Here is a 20,466-nt window from a genome sequence, read left to right on the forward strand (position 1 = left end):
CTTTGTGTGCAGTGCTTACATACGGCCCCCAGAATCTGCGTTTCTGATGGATTTAATTTCAAAAGCAACCTCATAAAGAGGAAGAAAAGGATGTGAAGACCCACAGTTACGTTTACCCTCCTCCTCATCCTACAACCACTTCCGCCATTCTCTCATCCCATCTCAGCCTCCACTTCAACTACTTCCAAGCCTTCTTCTAATCCTCCATCACAAAGACACACAAGGAGGAGACTATCAATGTCAGTTGTTCCTCATCATAGATTCTTACGTGAAAATCTGGGAAGAGGAAGTAGATGGTAACAGCAGAAGCTACTATATTCATTACCATGCCCACCACCCACACACTTCCAACTCCATAGAGAGGCAGCAGGGAGAGGGAAGGAGGCAAGGGATAGGAGTAGAACTGCAGGTGGAGTGAAACTTTATAAACAGTTACTCTGTCTCTCTGGACTATGACCAGAGATGAGCTTCATAGTCTAGATGAGCTCAAAGAGGGAAAGTGGCTTATCTCACATTTAACATCTACAAAACTAGTCTGTGGATTCAAACCAGGTATTTTCATTCCTAGTTCAATGTTTCTCTATTATGTGAAACAATGCTCCTCTATATTATGTGAAAGTCAATTTCCAAGTTATCAGTGTTTTCAGAATATAAATGGTACCACTTTTATTGGCCTTGGAACTTATTTGGCCTGAAACAAGATAAAATATTTTAGCTTTAAAAACGTCTTCCCATTCATGTCCTTTGCAGGGACATGGATGATGCTGGAAGCCATGACTCTCAGCAAACTAACACAGGAACAGAAAACCAAACACTGCATGTTCTCATTCATAAGTGGGAGTTGAACAATAAGAACAAATGGACACAGGGAGGGGAACATCACACACTGGGGCCTGTTGGGGGCTGGGGGGCAAGGGGAGAGAGAGCATTAGGACAAATATCTAATGCATGTGGGGCTTAAACCTAGATGAAGGGTTGATAGGTGCAGCAAATCACCATGGCACATGTATACCTATGTAACAAACCTGCACATTCTGCACATGTATCCAGAACTTAAAGTAAAATAAATATCAAATAAAATAAAATAAAAGTTATAATCAAAAAAAGGTTTCCCATTTCCATAAAACATATCAAGTAGGCTATGAGGAAACTTGAGTGTTTTTTGTTTTTTTGTTTTTTTTTGACAGAGTCTTGTTCTTTCACCCAGGCTAGAGTGAAGTGGAGTGATCTTGGCTCACTGCAACCTCTGCCCCCTGGCTTCAAGAGATTCTCCTGCCTCAGCCACCCGAGTAGCTGGGATTACAGGTGCCACATGCGCCACCAGGCTAATTTTTGTATTTTTAGTAGAGACGGGGTTTCACCATGTTGGCCAAGCTGGTCTTGAACTCCTGATCTCAGGTGATCCACCCGCCTCGGCCTCCCAAAGTGCTAGGATTATACGTGTGAGCCACCATGCCTGGCCCAATCATTTCTTTAAAAACTGTATAACATATATTAAATATATGTTATATATAAAATACATGTTATATATAAAATATAACAAATATTAAAAACCACTAAAAGTAGTTGAAATATAATATCACAGCTCAAGTGGGCTTCTGAATTTCCCCAACCAATTGATTCTCAAATTTTCTTTTCTCCCTACTTCTTTTGTTTTTTTTTTTTTTGAAACGGAGTCTCGCTCTGTTGCCCAGGCTAGAGTGCAGTGGCGTGATCTCGGCTCACTGCAACCTCCGCCTCCCGGCTCACTGCAAGCTCCGCCTCCCAGGTTCACGTCATTCTCCTGCCTCAGCCTCCCGAGTAGCTGGGACTACAGGTGCCCACCACCACACCCGGCTAATTTTTTGTATTTTTCGGTAGAGACAAGGTTTCACCGTGTTAGCCAGGATGGTCTCAATCTCCTGACCTCGTGATCCGCCCGTTTCGGGCTCCCAAAGTGCTGGGATTACAGGCGTGAGCCACCACGCCTGGCCTCCTCCCTACTTCTTAATAGTTAACCTCTATCATACCCACCCCACCTTGTTTTCTTCCTTTATAGAAGCTATCACAATCTACCATGGTCATGCTCAGGTATCTGTTTGCTTGTTTACTGTCTTTGTCCCCCATGGACTGTAAACCCTGTAAGGACAAGGACTTTGAAGATCTTTTTCACCTCCAGACCCTAGGTACTGCACATAGCATGCTCAACAAATATATGCTAAAGAAATGGATGAACGATGGCAGCCTCTAGCTCTCTGAAGTTTCCATCCTTCAGCTTACTGTTTACCTTTTCCTTCCCATCTCCTCCCTTAACAAATAATTAATAAAAAATAATTATTTTAAAATTAATATTTTTTAAAAGTCTCTGTCTCTCAAAGCAGGTGTTCTATAATTTAAGCTTATGAGTGGCACCCAGTAAAAGGGAAGAAGTAACAACTTACTGGTGGCTCAGTTCTCTTATTTCACATGGCTTGAAGCACCATTCTTGGGCCAGTTTTTCTTGTTGAGATGCTTCTTCTAAAAACACTATCTTTAGAAGAAAGAAAGAAAAGAAAAGAAACACATATTAGTGAGTCATAGTCACTTGTTTTTATTAAATATGTAAATCTTCTTAAAAGAGACTATACTATAGCTGAGTTAAAAGGTATGTGATACCAAATGGAATTGCATTTAGAGGCAAAAAAAAAAAAAAAAAAGACAAGGGTTTGCTTTTGGTCATCCAAAGACAAGCTGTGTGTGATTTCTCCTTTTCTGCCCTAATATTCATGTAAGTGAGACCTCAAACATTCTCAGTTGAAGATACAAGGTATTAAAAGTGGCTAATTGGAGAGGCGGAGCAGGATGGCAGAATAGAAGGCTCCACCAATCACCCCCTACAAGGACACCCATTGAACAAGTATTTATATTAAAAATACCTTCATAAGAACCACAAATCAGGTGAGCAGTCATGGTACCTGGTTTTAACTTCATCTCGCTGAAAGAGGCGCTGAAGAGATACAAAAGCCAGCCTTGAATTGCATATGCCACCCCTTCCCTACCCGCCAGGTCGTTGTGGTGTGGTATGGAGAGCATTTATGGGCGCTGATGGAAGGAGAGCATAGCAATTATGAGCCACTAAACTCAGTGCTGTTCTGTTATAGCGGAAAACAAAACTGGACCAAACTTAGCTGATGTCTGCCCACAGAGGGAGTATTCAAACCAGCCCTGGCCAGAGGGGAATTGCTGATCCCAGCAGTTGGGACTTGAGTTTCCACAAGCCTAGCCACAGACCACAGCGGACTAAAGTGCCCAGGGGCCCTAATAAACTTAAAAGGCAGTCTAAGCCACAAGGACTGCAACTTTTATGTGAGTCCTAGTGCTGAACTGGGCCCAGAGACAACAGACTGGGCAGGGGGGAGTACAACCTCCCGAGACACAAATTGGGGTGGCTGCAGGAGGGGTGCCTCCCCTCCCCTAACTCCAGGCCACACAGCTCATGGCTCCAAAAGAGACTCCTTCCTTCCACTCAGGGAGAGGAGAGGGAAGAGTGGGGAGGATTTTTTCTTGCATCTTGGATACCGGGACAGCCACAACAGGATAGGGTACCTGTCAGGGGTGTGAGGCTGTCTTTCCAGGCCCTAGCTCCTTGACAGCATTTCTAGACATACTTTGGGTCAAAAGGGAACCTGATGCCTTGAAGGAAAGGACTCAGTCCTGGTAGGATTCGTTACCTGCTAACTGAAGAGCCCTTGGGCCCTGAATAACCAGCAGCAATACCCAGGTACTATGTTGAGGGTCTTGGGTGAAACTCAGCACATTCTCAGCTGTGGTGGCTATGAGGCAAGACTCCTTCTGCTTGAGGAAAGCAGAGGGTAAACGGAACTTTGTCTTGCACTTTAAATACCAGCTCAGCCACAGAAGAATAAAACTTCAAGCAGGCTCCTGGGGTCCCCAGTTCCCCAACTTGGCTCCTATACAGCATTTATGGATCTGCCCTGGTCCAGAGGGAAGCCCACTGCTCTGAAGAGTGAATCCCAGGCCAGGCAGAATTCACCCCAAAGCAGATATATCTTAGATCACAACACCAAAGTCTTTTGAAATATCTGGAAAGCCTTCCCAAGAAAGACAGGTACAAGCAAGCCCAGACAGTGACAACTACAATAAATACCTAACTCTTCAATGCCCAGGCACAGACAAACATCTACAAGTATCAAGACATTCCAGAAAAAAATGACCTTACCAAATGAACTAAATAAAGTACCAGGGACTAATCCAGAAGACAGGAAGATATGTAACCTTTCAGAAAGAGACTTCAAAATACTTGTTTTGAGGAAACTCAAAGAAATTCAAGATAACACAAATAATTCATAATTCTATCAGACAAATTTAACAAAGAGATTTAAATAATTAAAAAGAATCAAGCAAAAATTCTGAAGCTGAAAAATGCATAATGAAGACTGCATCAGAGTATTATTGTTGTTGTTGTTTGAGAAGGAGTCTTGCTCTGTCACCAGGCTAGAGGGCAGTGGCGCCATCTCGTGTCACTGCAACCTCCACCTCCCGGGTTCAAGCGACTCTTGTGCCTCAGCCTCCCGAGTAGCTGAGATTACAGGCATGCACCACCACACCCAGCTAATTTTTGTATTTTTGGTAGAGACAGGGTTTCACAATGTTGGCCAGGATGGTCTTGATCTCCTGACCTCGTGATCCACCCACCTTGGCTTCCCAAAGTGCTGGGATTACAGGTGTAAGGCACTGTGCCCAGCCCAGAGTGGTTTGATAGTAGAATCGATCAAGCAGAAGAAAAAATTCATGAGCTTGAAAATAGACTATTTGAGGCCAGGCACCGTGGCTCATGCCTGTAATCCCAGCACTTTGGGAGGCCAAGGCAGGTGAATCACGAGGTCAGGAGTTCAAGACCAGCCTGGCCAAGATGGTGAAACCTCTTCTCTACTAAAACTACAAAAATTAGCTGGGCATGGGGGCGGGCGCCTGTAATCCCAGCTACTTGGGAGGCTGAGGCAGAGAACTGCTTGAACCTGGGAGGCAGGGTTTGCAGTGAGCCGAGATCGTGCCACCGCACTCCAGCCTGGGTGGGAAAAAAAGCCTATTTGAAAATACACAGTCAGAGGAGACAAAAATAACAAGAATAAAAAACAATGAAGCAAGTCCATAGGATCTAAAACTCCACAAATTTAGTAACTCTTAGATTTGCCTCTAAAGAGGAGGCAGGAAAAGGGATAGGGATGGAAAGTTTATTCAAACGGATAATAAAGAACATTCCAAACCTAGAGAAAGATACCAATATCCAAGTACAAGAAGGTATAGAATACCAAGCACATTTAGTCAAAAGAAGAGTACCTCAAGGCATTTAATAATCAAACTCTCAAAGATCAAGGATAAAGAAAGAATCCTAAAAGCAACAAGAGAAAAGAAACATGGCCAGGCACAGTGGCTCACGCCTGTAATCCAAGCACTTTGGGAGGCCGAGGTGGGTGGATCACCTGAGGTCAGGAGTTCAAGGCCAGCCTGGTCAACATGGTGAAACCCCATCTCTACTAAAAAATACAAAAAATTAGCCAGGCATGGTGGTGGACACCTGTAATCCCAGCCATTGGGGAGGCTGAGGCAGGAGAATCGCTTGAACCCAGGAGGCGGAGGCTGCAGTGAGCCAAGATCGCACCATCGCACTCCAGCCTGGGCAACAAGAGTGAAACTCCATCTCAAAAAAAAAAAAAAAAGAAAAAGAAAAAAGAAACAAATAACATATAATGGAACTCCAATATATCTGGCAGCAGGCTTTTCCATGGGAAGCTTACAGGCCAGGAAAGAGTGGCATAACATATTTAAAGTGCTGAAGGAATATCAAATATTAAAATAATATCAAAAGATCCTTTTATCCTAGAATAGTATATCTGGCAAAAATATCCATCAAACATCAAGGAGAAATAAAGACTTTCCCAGACAAACAAAAGCTGAGGGATTTTATCAACACTAGACCTGTCCTATAAAAAACACTAAAGGGAGTACTTCAATCAGAAAGAATAGGATGTTAATGAGTAATGAGTAATCATGTGAACGTATAAAACTCACTGGTACTAGTAAGTATGCAGAAAAGCACAAATATTGTAACACTGTAACCATGGTGTATAAACTACTCTCATCCTAAGTAGAAAGACTAAATGATGAACCAATCAAAAATAATAACTACAGCAACTTTTCAAAACCTGGACAGAATACTAAGATATAAATAGAAATAACAAAAAGTTAAAAAAGGGAAGGGTGGTAAAGTTCAGGCGTGGAGTTTTTATTCGTTTTCTTTTATTTGTTTTTTCTTTTGTTTATGCAAACAGTAATAAGTTGTTACCAGCTTAAAATAATAGGTTATACGATAGATACAAAAAGATATAAAAAGATAGGTATATGATAGATGATAAATAGCAAGAAACTGAATCACACCATCAGAGAAAATCACCTTCACTAAAGGAAGACAGGAAGAAGGAAAAGAAGACCACAAAACCAGGAAACAACAAAACGGAAGGACTAAGTCATTATTTATCAATAATAAGCTTGAATGACAGGACTAAGTCTTTACTTATCAATAATAGCATTTAGTCCATTTACATTCGATAAAAACATTATTACATTCGATAATAACATTGAATGTAAATGTACTAAACTCTTCAATCAAAAGACACAGAATAGCTGAATGGATTTAAACACACACACACACAGGACTGAATGATCTGTTGTCTACAAAAATCACACTTCATCTATAAAGACACAAATAGACTGAAAATAATGGGATGGAAAAAGGTACTCCATGCCAATGGAAACCAAAAAAGAGCAGGAGTAGCTATATTTCTATCAGGCAAAATGGATTTCAAGACAAAAACTGTAAGAAGAGACACAGAAGGTCACTATATAATGATAAAGAAATCAATTCAGCAAGAGGATATAACAATTTTAAAAATACATGCACCCAACACTGGAGTACCTAGATATACACAGCAAATACTATTAGAGCTAAAGAGAGAGATAGGCCCAATAAAATAATAGCTGGAGACTTCAGCACCTCACTTTCAGCATAGGAGAGATCTTCCAGCAAGGAAATCAACAAAGGAACATCAGACTTAATCTGCACTATAGATCAAATGTATCTAATAGATATTGATAGAACACTTCATCCAATGGCCACAGAATATACATTCTTTTCCTCAGCACAAGAATCATTCTCAAGGATAGACCATATGTTAGGTCAAAGAACAAGTCTTAAAACACCCAAAAAATTGAAATGATATCAAGCAACTCTGACCACAATGAAATAAATAACGAGAACGTCTGAAAAGTATACAGACACACGGAAATTAGATAACATGCTCCTGAATAACCAGTAGGTCAATGAAGAAGTAAAGAAGGAAATTGAAAAAGTCACTGAAACAAATGATAATAGAAACACAACATACCAAAATCTATGGGATACAGCAAAAGCAGTACTAATAGGGAAGTTTATAGCTCTAAGTGCCTACACCAAAAAAAGAGAGAAAAACTTCAAATCAGTAATCTACAACTAAAGAACTAGAAAAGCATCTTAAAGAACTAGAAAAGCAAGAACAAACCACACCCAAAATCAGCAGAAGAAAAGAAATAATAAAGATCAGCGCAGAAATAAATGAATTTCTTTTTTTTTTTTTTTTTTTTTTTTGAGGCGGAGTCTCGCTCTGTCGCCCGGACTGGAGTGCAGTGGCCAGATCTCAGCTCACTGCAAGCTCCGCCTCCCGGGTTTACGCCATTCTCCTGCCTCAGCCTCCCGAGTAGCTGGGACTACAGGCGCCCGCCACCTCGCCCGGCTAGTTTTTGTATTTTTAGTAGAGACGGGGTTTCACCGTGTTAGCCAGGATGGTCTTGATCTCCTGACCTCGTGATCCGCCCATCTCGGCCTCCCAAAGTGCTGGGATTACAGGCTTGAGCCACCGCGCCCGGCCATAAATGAATTTCAAATGAAGAAAACAATATTAAAAAAATCAGTGAAACAAAAAGTTGGTTTTTTGAATAAACAAAACTGACAAACCATTAGCCAGACTAAGTAAAAAAGAGAGATGATCTGGCCAGGTGCAATGGCTCACACCTGTAATCCCAGCACTTAGGGAGGGCAAGGAGGGGGATGGGGAGGCGGATCACGAGGTCAGGAGTTTGAGACCAGCCTGGCCAAAATAGTGAAACCCTATCTCTACTAAAATATGAGCCAGGCGTGGTGGCAGGCACCTGTAATCCCAGCTACTCCGGAGGCTGAGACAGGAGAATAGTTTGAGCTCCAGAGGTGGAGATTGCACTGAGCCAAGATCGCACCACTGCACTCCAGCCTGGGTGACAGTGCGAGACTCTGTCTCAAAAAAAAAAAAAAAAGAGAGAGAGAGGATCCAAATAAAATGAGAGATGAAAAAGGTGACATTATAACTGGTACTGCAGAAATACAAAGGATCATTAGTGTCTACTATGAGCAACTATATACCAATAAATTAGAAAATCTAGAAGAAAGGGACAAATTCCTAGACACATACAACCTACCAAGATTGAACCAGGAAGAAATCCAAAACCTGAACAGACCAATAACAAGTAAAGAGATCAAAGCTGCAGTAAAATGTCTCCCTGTAGCGGAGCTTGCAGTGAACCGAGATCACCGCCACTGCACTCCAGCCTGGGCAACAGAGCGAGACTCCATCTCAAAAAAAAAAAAGAAAAGTCTCCTTGTAAAGGAAAGCCTGAGACCCAATGACTTCACTGCCGAATTCTATCAAATATTTAAGAAAGAACTAACACTGATTCTATTCAAACTATTCTGAAAAATAGGGAAGAAGGGAGCACGTCCAAACTCATTCTGTGAAGCCTGTTTTATCCTGATACCAATACCAGACAAAGACACATCAAAAAAAGAAAACTGGCCGGGCGCGGTGGCTCACGCCTGCAATCCCAGCACTTTGGGAGGCCGAGGCAGGCAGATCACAAGGTCAGAAGATTGAGACCATCCTGGCTAACATGGTGAAACCCCATCTCTACTGAAAATACAAAAAATTAGCCGGGCGAGGTGGCAGGCACCTGTGGTCCCAGCTACTCAGGAGGTTGAGGCAGGAGAATGGCGTGAACCCGGGAGGCGGAGCTTGCAGTGAGCTGAGATGGTGCCACTGCACTCCAGCCTGGGCAACACAGCAAGACTCCGTCTCAAAAGAAAAAAAAAAGTATCTTCAATAAACGGTGCTGGGAAAACCGGATGTTCATATGCAGAAAAATGAAACTAGACCCCTATCTCTCACCGTATACAAAAATCAAATCAAAATGGAATAAAGACTTAAATCTAAGACCTCAGACTATGAAACTACTATGAGAAAACATTGGGGAACTCTCCAGGACATTGGTTTGGGCAAAAATTTCCTATATAATACCTCACAAGCACAGGCAACCAAAACAAAAATGGGCAAACGGGATCACATCAAGTTAAAAAGCTTCTGTACAGCAAAGGAAAGAATCAACAAAGTGAAAAGATATCCAGAACATGAGAAAATATTTGCAAACTACCCATCTGGCAAGGAATTAATAACCAGAATATGTAAGGAGCTCAAACTGTATCGGAAAAAAACTAATAATCTAATCACAAAATGGACAAAAGATCTGAATAGTCATTTTTCAAAAGAAGACATATAAATGGCAAACAAGCATATAAAAAGGTGCTCAACATCACTGATCAGCAGCAAAACGTAAATCAAAACTACAATGAGATATCATCCCATCCCAGTTAAAATGGTTTATATCTAAGACAGGCAATAACAAATGCTGGTGAGGATGTGGAGAAATGCAAACCCTCATACATTGTTGGTGGAAATGTAAGTTAAAACCACCATGAAGTTTGGAGGTTCCTCAAAAAACTAAGAGTAGAGCTACCATATGATCCAGAAATCCTATTGCTGGGTATATACCCAAAAGAATGTATATCAATATATCGAAGACATATCTGCACTCCCCTTTATTGTAGCACTATTCACAATAACTAAGATTTGGTAGCAACCTAAGTGTCTATCAACAGATGAATGGATAAAGAAAATGTGGTATGTATACACAATAGAGTACTATTCAGCCATAAAAAAGAATGAGATCCTATCATTTGCAACCATCTGGATGGAACTGGAGATCATGCAGTAAAATAAGCAAGGTACAGAAAGACAAACATCACATGTTCTCACTTATATGTAGAATCTAAAAATCAAAACAACTGCAATCATGGACATAGAGAGTAGAGGGATGGTTACCCGAGGCTGAAAGGGGTAACTGGAGCAGGGATGGGGGAATGGTTAATGGATACAAAAGAGAAAAATATAAAGAATAAATAAGACCTACTATTTGATAGCACAACAGGATGACTGTAGTCAATAATAACTTAATTGTACATTTAAAAATAGCTAAAAGAATAGAACTGTATTGTTTGTAACACAAAGGATAAATGCTTGAGGGGATAGATACCCCATTCTCCACAATGTGATTATTATGCGTTGTGTGTCTTTATCAAAACATTTCATGTACTCTATAAATATATACAGCTACTATGTAACCACAAAATTAGAAACAATTTTTTGGGTTTTTTTTTTTTTTTTTTTTTTTTTTTTGAGATGGAGTCCTGCTCTGTCACCCGGGGTGAAGTGCAGTGGCACAATATCAGCTCACTGCAACCTCCGCCTCCTGGGTTTAAGCAATTCTCCAGACTCAGTCTCCCAAGTAGCTGGGATTACAGGCATCTGCCACCATGCCCAGCTAATTTTGTGTGTGTGTGTGTGTGTTTTTAGTAGAGACAGGGTTTCACCATGTTGGCCAGGCTGGTTTCAAACTCCTGATCTCAAATAACCTGCCCACTTTGGCCTCCCAAAGTGCTGGGATTACAGGCATGAGCCACTGCGCCCCGCCAGAAATAAAATTTTTTAACTGGTTAATTGGCATCTATTTCTCCTCTACCTCTGATGATGAAATGAAACAATTATTTATAGAACTTATACCTTATCTCAGATGATTACTAGATTTTTTTGTTAAGCTGTTATGGGAAACCCAAGAGTGCAACCATAGTGGTATCATGGAGCAATTTAACACTAAATATAACTACATGTAATAAATGCCTGTTGATTTTCTGACACTAGACATCTGCGATACAGAGGTATTTTTCAAGCACCATGTGTAATAGACACTATAATGAGATAAATAAGAGAGTGACTTCAAGTTAGGCTCATGAAGTGTGACGCCCACAGAGAACAGCGGAGCAACCGTGGCTGGGTCTCTTAATCTTCCTTCGCTCGGTTTTCCCATCTGTAAACTGGGGGTAACTCAAGCACATATTTCACAGAACTATCGTAAGGACTAGCTATGATAATTCTGGCAAAGAAGTTAGCATATCCCCGGAACATGTTAAACGCTAAATAAACTATTGTTGATTTTTTTTTTAGTGAAGTGTGATTGCTTTCTCTAGAAAAGTAGATTGCAGAGCAAGAAAGGACAGGAAATAACAAAATTTATATGCAGGAAATAATCCTGTTTTATCATTAAATGTAGTATTACGAGAAAAAATATCCTATGGAACATGAAATACTGAAAAACTGGAAGTTTTCCCAAACCAGAAGAAAAAATGAAAGTATAATTCTCATGATTAAGGAAAAGTAATTTGTTGATTCTAAAATTATATTAGAATCAATAAATGTTAGAAGAATCATAAACATCAAAGCAGATATGCAATTAACCAAAAAACATAAAAACAGAATTTATCAATGCATCTCAAAGCTGGTTTACTGTAAACTCTATAAATAAGTAAAGCACTATACTCACACATTTGAAAATATATTTGAAAAAAAGACTTTTTTTTTTTTGAGACAGAGTCGGCCGGGCGCGGTGGCTCAAGCCTGTAATCCCAGCACTTTGGGAGGCCGAGAGGGGCGGATCACGAGGTCAGGAGATCGAGACCATCCCGGCTAACACGGTGAAACCCCGTCTCTACTAAAAATACAAAAACTAGCTGGGCGAGGTGGCGGGCGCCTGTAGTCCCAGCTACTCGGGAGGCTGAGGCAGGAGAATGGCGTAAACCCGGGAGGCGGAGCTTGCAGTGAGCTGAGATCCGGCCACTGCACTCCAGTCCGGGCGACAGAGCGAGACTCCGCCTCAAAAAAAAAAAAAAAAAGAGACAGAGTCTGGCTCTGTCGCCCAGACTGGAGTGCAGTGGCTTGATCTCGGCTCACTGCAAGCTCCGCCTTCTGGGTTCATGCCATTTTCCTGCCTCAGCCTCCCAGGTAGCTGGCATTACAAGTGCCTGACACTACGCCAGCCTAATTTTTTGTATTTTTAGTAGAGATGGGGTTTCACCGTATTAGCCAGGATGGTCTCCATCTCCTGACCTCGTGATCCGCCCACCTCGGCCTCCCAAAGTGCTAGGATTACAGGCGTGAGCCACCGCGCCCGGCCTTTTTTTTGAGACAGAGTTTTGCTCTGTCACCCAGGGAGGAATGCAATGGTGCAATCACGGCTCACTGCAACCTGTGCCTTCCAGGTTCAAGTGATTCTTGTGCCTCAGCCTCCCGAGTAACTGAGATTACAGGCCTGTGCCACCATGCCGGGCTAATTTTTGTATTTTTAGTAGAGATGGGGTTTCACCATGTTGGCCAGGCTGGTCTCGAACTCTTTTTTTTTTTTTTTTTTTTTTTTTTTTTTTTTGAGACGGAGTCTCGCTCTGTCGCCCAGGCTAGAGTGCTGTGGCCGGATCTCAGCTCACTGCAAGCTCCGCCTCCCGGGTTCACGCCATTCTCCTGCCTCAGCCTCCCGAGTAGCTGGGACTACAGGCGCCCGCCACCTCGCCCGGCTAATTTTTTATATTTTTTAGTAGAGACGGGGTTTCACCGTGTTAGCCAGGATGGTCTCGATCTCCTGACCTCGTGATCCGCCCGTCTCGGCCTCCCAAAGTGCTGGGATTACAGGCTTGAGCCACCGCGCCCGGCCTGGTCTCGAACTCTTGACCTCAAGTGATCTGCCTGCCTCGGGCTCCCACTGCTGGGATGACAGGTGTGAACCACTGCACCTGGCCAAAAAACAAAAATTTTGGAGGAAAATATAAATGATAGAAGTTTATTCTGGAGAGAGAGAAAAATTCAATGAACCAGTAAGTTTAGAAGAAATTAAGAAAGTTTCATTAACCCTTTAGGAAAACTCACGGTTCAGAACAGTGCCATCTAATAGAAATAAAATGTCTATCGTCCGGGCGTGGTGGCTCATGCCTGTAATCCTAGCACTTTGGAAGGCCAAGGCAGGTGGATCACGAGGTCAGGAATTCAAGACAAGCCTGGCGACGATGGTGAAACCCTGTCTCTGCAAAAAAAAATTAGCCGGGTGTGGTGGCAGGTGCCTGTAATCCCAGCTACTTGGGAGGCTGAGGCAGAAGAATCGCTTGAACTTGGGAGGCAGAGGTTGCAGTGAGCCAAGATTGCACCACTGCACTCCAGCCTGGGCAACAAGAGTGAAACTCTGTCTCAAAACAAATAAATAAATAAAAATAAGATAATAATTCAGCATGTCTGCAGTATGTAAGTCTTCATTATTCCAACCAAGTGAGACACATCTATCAACTTATACCAGATGTTTAGTAGTTAGGCAAGAGTCCGGCTCTTCAAAGACTGCTGGACTAAAACTACCTATTTCCTTTCTGTTTTCTTCAGTCAGTACCCAAACTGGAACTCACACCAGGAATCTTAATTTGCACCAGTATCTTCATAAAGCTCTGTACATCCATGTCCCTGAACGAATCCCTACCACTGCTCACTTACCACAGCCCTTCACAGTGACCTCTTGCTACTGCCCCTCCATAAGCAGCAAACTCCCTTTTGTCTTCAATATCTGCTCTGAGTTCCTCCCTCTTAATAACTGGGGCTCTCCCCTGGGCACATGGCTTCCACTACACTTCTCAAATGGTGGATACTCATACATCTGGATAAGTCAGTGAGTCTGGTACCCTCCATGTCCCTCATGGCCATTTCCAAACCGTTTTCCTCTAGCTTCTTGTAAACAAACAAATCTGATTCTTTGAGACTCTCCCCTTTCAGTTTCAACATCTTTCCTCTCTCTTGGGAGTTTTCCTTCACCAATCTTTCCCTTGTTCTTCAGATCTGTTAATGCCTACTGTTTCTCTCCACTCCAAGCCCTGCCTCCATTCCTTATGATTTCAACTCTTCTGAAGATCAGGGACACCTATTTCTGTGAACACATCATCAGTGATCTGTTCTACTTTGCTTCAGCCACAAAACCCATGACTAGACCTTGGACAGGTTCATGACTCATAATTGCTCCAACTCCAAAACCACTGAATCACACATCTGACAACACTTTCTTGTTTCCTGTTTCCTGTTTGCCACTTCAATTACTACAACCAATCTTGCACCTTAAAGAGCCTTCTCTTTACTTTCTTCCTGTACTGTTGCCCAGTCCACCAGCCATCTTCTTCCTCCATTTTCCTTGTCGAGGTTAGATCCCACCATCTATTATTTCATATTTCCATTGTCTTTCACTTAACATCCAGCTGGTAAAAATAACTGAACCCCACTTTCCCTTTTTTTGGGCTGTACCCGAGTAGCCAAGCAGTACTGGAACAAGGCACGCAGAGCAGTAGACGGAATAGCCACAGTCACCAAGCTCAAATGTGCCCCTACCAAGGCTTCTGCCTGGCACCCTGTGATATTTCTGTAGCATTGTGGTCTTTAACTGTCAATAAAATGATAGAAGAGCTCATTGCTTATCAATTAACAGATCATTAAAGACATTTCTGATGATAGATTAATATGTAATTTTTATCCCATAACAAGTTCAAAGAATTGAGTGATATTGCTACAATAAAATTTTTTCCATTCCCATCTACTTGATTTATGTTAAAATTATTCCTAAAACTCACATCTTATTATAAAAATGGAAAGTAAGAAAAAATTGATGCTGCCCCTTATTTCATTCTACCAACAAGTAACATATATATATTATCAAACTGGAGGAAAAAAAACTTTATTTTATACTTAACAAATTACTTTAAAAATTTGTAATACAATATTTTAAAATTTCCCTATATTTCCAGGCCATTGTAAATGTGTAAATCTATGTACAGACATTTTACTGCAATGCTTGATCAACAGAAGAGCTTCAAGTGTAAAAACTTATTGCATTAGTAAAAACTCCATGAGGGAAGTAGAATAGAATTAGTAATTCAAGAAGAAAAAGGAATTACAGTTGACCTCTGAATAATGCAGGGGTTAGGAGCACCATAGTCTAAAACAAGCAATAACATTTGATTTCCCAGAAACTTAACTACTAATAGCCTACTGTTGACCAAAAGACTTACCAATAACATAATCAACATAATCAACATAAAGTTAATTAACACATATTTTCTATACTAATGTATTATATACTGTATTATTCACTAAAGTAAGCTAGAGAAAAGAAAGCATGATGGGGTGTGGTGGCTCACGGCTATAATCCCAGCACTTTGGGAGGCTAAGGTGGGCGGATTGCTTGAGGTCAGGAATTCGAGACCAGCCTAGCCAACATGGTGAAACCCTGTCTCTACTAAAAATACAAAAATTAGCCAGGTGTGGTGGCAGGTGCCTGTAGTCCCAGGTACTCGGAAGGCTGAGGGAGGCGGAGGTTGCAATGAGCCGAGATCATGTCACTGCACTCCAGCCTGTGCAACAGAGCAGAGTCTCCGTCTCAAACAAACAACAACAAAAAACCAAACAAAAAACAACAACAACAAAAGGAAAGAAAACATTAACAACCTACTCTCACAATAACTAACCCACTCGCTTCATAATGGCATTAATCCGTTCATTAGAGCTTCATCCTTATGACCCAGTCACTTTTTAAAGGCCCTATCTCTTAATAATGTTACCATGGCAATTAAATATTAACATGAATTTCAGAGAAAACAAACATCCAAACCATAGCATTCTGCCCCTGGCCCTACAAAACTCATATCCTTTTCACGTACAAAACATATTTGTTTCTTTTTTCTTTTTTTCCTTTTTTTTTTTTTTTTTTTTTTGAGATGGGATCTGACTCTGTCACCCAGGCTAGAGTGCAGTGGCATGATCTCGGCTCACTGCAACTTCCACCTCGCAGGCTCAAGTGATCCTCCCACCTAAGTCTCCGGAGTAGGTGGGACCACAGGTTATGTGCCACCATGCCTGGCTAATTTTTATATTTTTGGTAAAGAAGGGGTTTCACCACGTTGCCCAAGCTGGTATCGAACTCCTGAGCTCAACTGATCTGCCTGCCTTGGCTTCCCAAAGTGTTAGAATTACAGGCGTAAAGCCACTGCATCTGGCCTAAGATAGATTCATTTCATCCCAGTGGTCCCAAAAGTCTTAAGTTGTTCCAGCATCAATTCAAAAGTCCAGAGTCTCAGGCCAGGCATGGTGGCTTATGCCTGTAATCCCAGCACTTTGGGAGGCTGAGGCGCGAGGATCAATTGCACCCAGGAGTTTGAGACCAGCAGTATAGCAAGACCCCATCGCTACTAAAAAATCAAAAAAATTAGCCAGGTATGGTGGTACATGCCTGTAATCCCAGCTATTCAGGAGGCTGAGGTGGGAGGATCACTTAAGCTTGGGAGGTCAAGGCTGCAGTGAGCTGTCATGACACTACTGTAGTTCCAGCCTGTGTGATAGAGTGAGACCCTGTCTCCAAAAAAAAAAAAAAAACAGTCTAGAGTCTCATCTATATCAGATGTGGGTGAGACACCAGACAGGATTCATCCATAGGCATATTCCTACAGCTGTGAGCCAGTGAAATCAAGTAAGTTATCTACTTCCAGAATACAATGGTGGGGCAAGCATAGGATTGACAGTCCCGTTCCAAAAGGGAGAAATAGGCAAAAAGAAAAGAGTAACAGGCTCCAAATAAGTCCAAAACCCAATGGGAGAAAACACTTTAAGCCCTACATTTAGAGAATAATCTTTGACTCCATTTTCTGCATCCTGGGCACACAGGTTTTAGGCAGCCCCACTCCTGCGGCTTTCCTAAGCCCAGCCCACGTTTCAGCTCTCACAGGTTGGAGTCTCCTGCCTGCTCCTCTCACAGGCTGAAGTTGCATGCTAGTAACTCCACGATCCTGGAGTCTCAGTGGCAGTCCTGCTCCCAGGGTTCCACTAGGCATTACCCCAGTGAGGACTCCCTGTGGCAGCTCTGGCACTAACCCCAACCCCACATTTCTGTGCAGTATTGCCATAGTCAGGGCTCTCTGCAGTGGCTCTGCTTCTGCGACAAGTCTCTGCCTGGGGCTCCAAGCTATTTGCAACACACTTTGAAATCTAGGTGGATGAAGCCATGCCCCCATAGATCTTGCATTCTGCATGCCTGCAAACTTAACACCACATGGATGCAACCAGGATTTGCCACTTGCATCTTCTGAAGTTGTGGCCTGAGTCACATATGGACCTGCTTGAGCCATGGTGGGAGCAGTGAAAGAGCACTGTGCTGGAATGCAGGAAGCAGGTATGTGAGGTGGGTCTGGGCACTGAGCCTGTGTAGGTTGCTCCTAGCCCAACCCCTCAAACTACTCTGCTCTCTTAGAGCTCTGGGCCTGTGATGAGCAGGGCAGCCTCAAAGATCTCTGAAATGCCTTCAGGGTCTATCTCCCATTGTATTAATGGTGGTTTCCTTCTGTCTGTGTTAATCTCCTCAGTAAATGGTCTCTTGGTTCCACACTAGAATGCTTTTTTTGTTGTTGTTTACATGGCCAGGCTGCAAATTTTCCAAATGTTTTCACATAGCTTCCTTTTTCATTATAAATTCCATCTTTAAATCATTTCTTTCCTCTAGCATCTTACTATAAGCGGTTAAAAGTAGCCATGCATCAGCCTGAATGCCTTGCTGCTTAAATATGTCTTCTGCTAGATATCCTATTTCATCACTTTTAAATTCCACCTTTCACAAAGCCCTCAGTTATAGACACATTTCAGCCAAGTTCTTTGCTACTTTATAACAAGGATGGTCTTTGCCCCAGTTTCCAATACCTTGTTCCTCAGTTTCATCTGAGATCTCATCAGGATGGCCTTTACTGTCCATACTTCTATCAACATTCTGGTCACAACCACTTAGGTAATCTTTAAGAAGTTCAAAACTCTCCCCAGTCTTCTCTTCTTCTGAGCCTTCACCAGAATCACTCTCAATGCTCCATTTGCAGCAATCTAGGCTTTTTATAGCCTGCTCTTCCAAATTCTTCCAGCCTTTACTCATTACCCAGTTCCAAAGCCACTTGCATATTTTCAGGTATCTATTACTCCAACAATGCTGGTCTTGGTACCAATTTTCTGTCCCAGTACATTTTCTCCTGCTACAGCAGAATACCACAGATTGGTAATGTATAAAGAGCAAAATGGGTTTGGCTCACCATTTTGGAGGCTAGGAATTCCAAGAGCATGGCACCAGCATCTAGCCAGAGTCATCGTACAGCAGAAAGGTGGAAGGGCAGGCAAGAGCATGTGAAAGAGGGAAGCACGCGAGGCCAGACTCATTTTATAACAACTCACTGTCAAGATAACCACTACCATGGTAACAAGATTAACCCATTTATGAGAGCTCTGTCCTCACCGCCTAATCACTTCTGAAAGGCCTCACCTCATAATACTATTAAAATGGCAACTGAGTTTCAACATGAGTTTCTGAGAGGACAAACATTCCAACCATAGCAGGTGTCTAAATAATGACAGTGGTTATCTCTTTAGGAAAGAAGTTGAGAGTGACTCCATTTTTATCTTTACTCCTTTTTAGATACAAAGTTGTTAATAATAAATGTCTTATTCTAGCCAATATAATACAAATATGCATTAAATGTATATGAAAATGCAAAGTATGAAAAATAGAAATATATATGCACAGTCTCTACTCATGGAGCTTAAGGTTGAGGAGTTAAGACAGGCAGAGGTAAAAAATGAATTAGACGTGAGACGGGAGGATGAGGAAGTGCAATGGCCCTATGGGTTCCAATGGAGAGATAATAAGTGTGATCAGTGAAGATTTCAAAGAAAAGGAAGAACTTGGACAGTGACTGGTAGGATTTGGTACTTGGTAAGTATCCAGGGTTGAAGGAAAAGGGATGGAAGGGGTAACAACAGGAGCAGAGGCAAAGAGGCAAAAAACTACAAGATGTGAAATAGACAGGAGAACTCTAAAAATAATGTGGAAGCACTGGGTTGGGGAAAACTTTAATTCACAAATCAAGTACTTAATAGATTTTTGTCTTGCTTTCATTGATGTTTTCACTCAGAAAATACTTCCTGAGTGCTTCCTGTATGCTCAGGATTATTCCAGAGATTGGGAACAATAAATTGATAAAGATATACTGCATAGTGAGTGTTAATAGTGAAAATAAAGGGAGGTAAATAGACTAAAATGTGGAGCGTGATGGTTTCTCTGAGGAATGAAGTTTAAGCAGAGACTTGCATAAAAGGAGAGCGTGAACTACTTAGATATTTGGGGAAGAGCATTCCAGGCAGAGGGAATATCTAGCAAGGACCCCAAAATGGGAGTGTGCTTGGCAGGTTCTGAAACACCAGGGAGGCTAGTGGGGGATACAGTACAAGGACTACAAGAAAGACTGATAGGAGATCAGATCAAGGAGGGTAGCCAGGGATAAGCCCTAAGATTTATTTCCAGGAAATCTCTAAAAAAAATTTGGAAAGCAAATGTGGCAGAATTACAAAGTATGATTGATGCTTTCTTAATGGGGCTACTGCTTTTTCATCCCAAGGTTTCCTGGATTTATGCAGGAAACCTGTTCACTCATTCACCATCTAGTGGGTACCCACCATGGCCAGTGGGCCTTCCCCTTCACAGGCCACACTCTAGGTGGGCTGTTAAGCATATACACAAGTCATTAAAAACCAAGTTTCACAAAATAATAAAGTCATGGATGGTCCCAGCTGGCAGGTACCATCTCAACTGACCCCTTGTTTTCCAGATGAAATTGAATCCCTTCTGCTAAGCAAACAACTCCAAGTGCTTTATTACTTGAAACTGGGACTATTTAGGATGAGCAATAATGAGAATGTTGGGAATACTAAAACCAAAAGCAGATGAGTAATGGCTGTCAGCTAATGAAAAAAACTGCTGCAAGATACAGGCTTCAAACACCAGATGGCAAATTTGGGCAAAAGGCTTGTTGCTATGGAACAAAGTAAACTGCTCTTTGAGCCACTGTGAAATAGCTCAGCCATCCAACAAAATGAAATAACATATTTCAATCCATTATACAAAATCCACTCTTACGTCACTGTGAGAGGAGATAAAACCAGATAAAAATATGATGTCTCAAAGATTTCTTGAAGTTTTTGAACAGAGACAAAAAATGCCATATTAGCTCAATTCATGTCAAACATATTAATGGAAAAGAGAGATGAAGTGAGATTGCCTTAAAATAAAAACCAAAGGGGGTGGGGGAAACCCTGTCGGACT

At 41.9% G+C, this 20,466-nt stretch overlaps 1 protein-coding gene across 1 annotated transcript in view; it reads right to left on the minus strand.

Annotated features, from left to right (window-relative positions):
• GDA (guanine deaminase) overlaps window positions 1-20,466 on the minus strand; it is a 115,152-nt gene that overhangs the window by 55,917 nt on the left and 38,769 nt on the right. Inside the window, exon 2 of the mRNA XM_033237098.1 lies at window positions 2,421-2,509. Coding sequence (XP_033092989.1) covers window positions 2,421-2,509 — 89 coding nt within the window. The remainder of the gene's footprint in view (window positions 1-2,420; window positions 2,510-20,466) is intronic.

This window comes from Trachypithecus francoisi, unplaced genomic scaffold (assembly GCF_009764315.1).
Source record: "Trachypithecus francoisi isolate TF-2019V2 unplaced genomic scaffold, Tfra_2.0 Lachesis_group16, whole genome shotgun sequence".
In the NCBI taxonomy this organism is placed as follows: Eukaryota; Metazoa; Chordata; class Mammalia; order Primates; family Cercopithecidae; genus Trachypithecus; species Trachypithecus francoisi.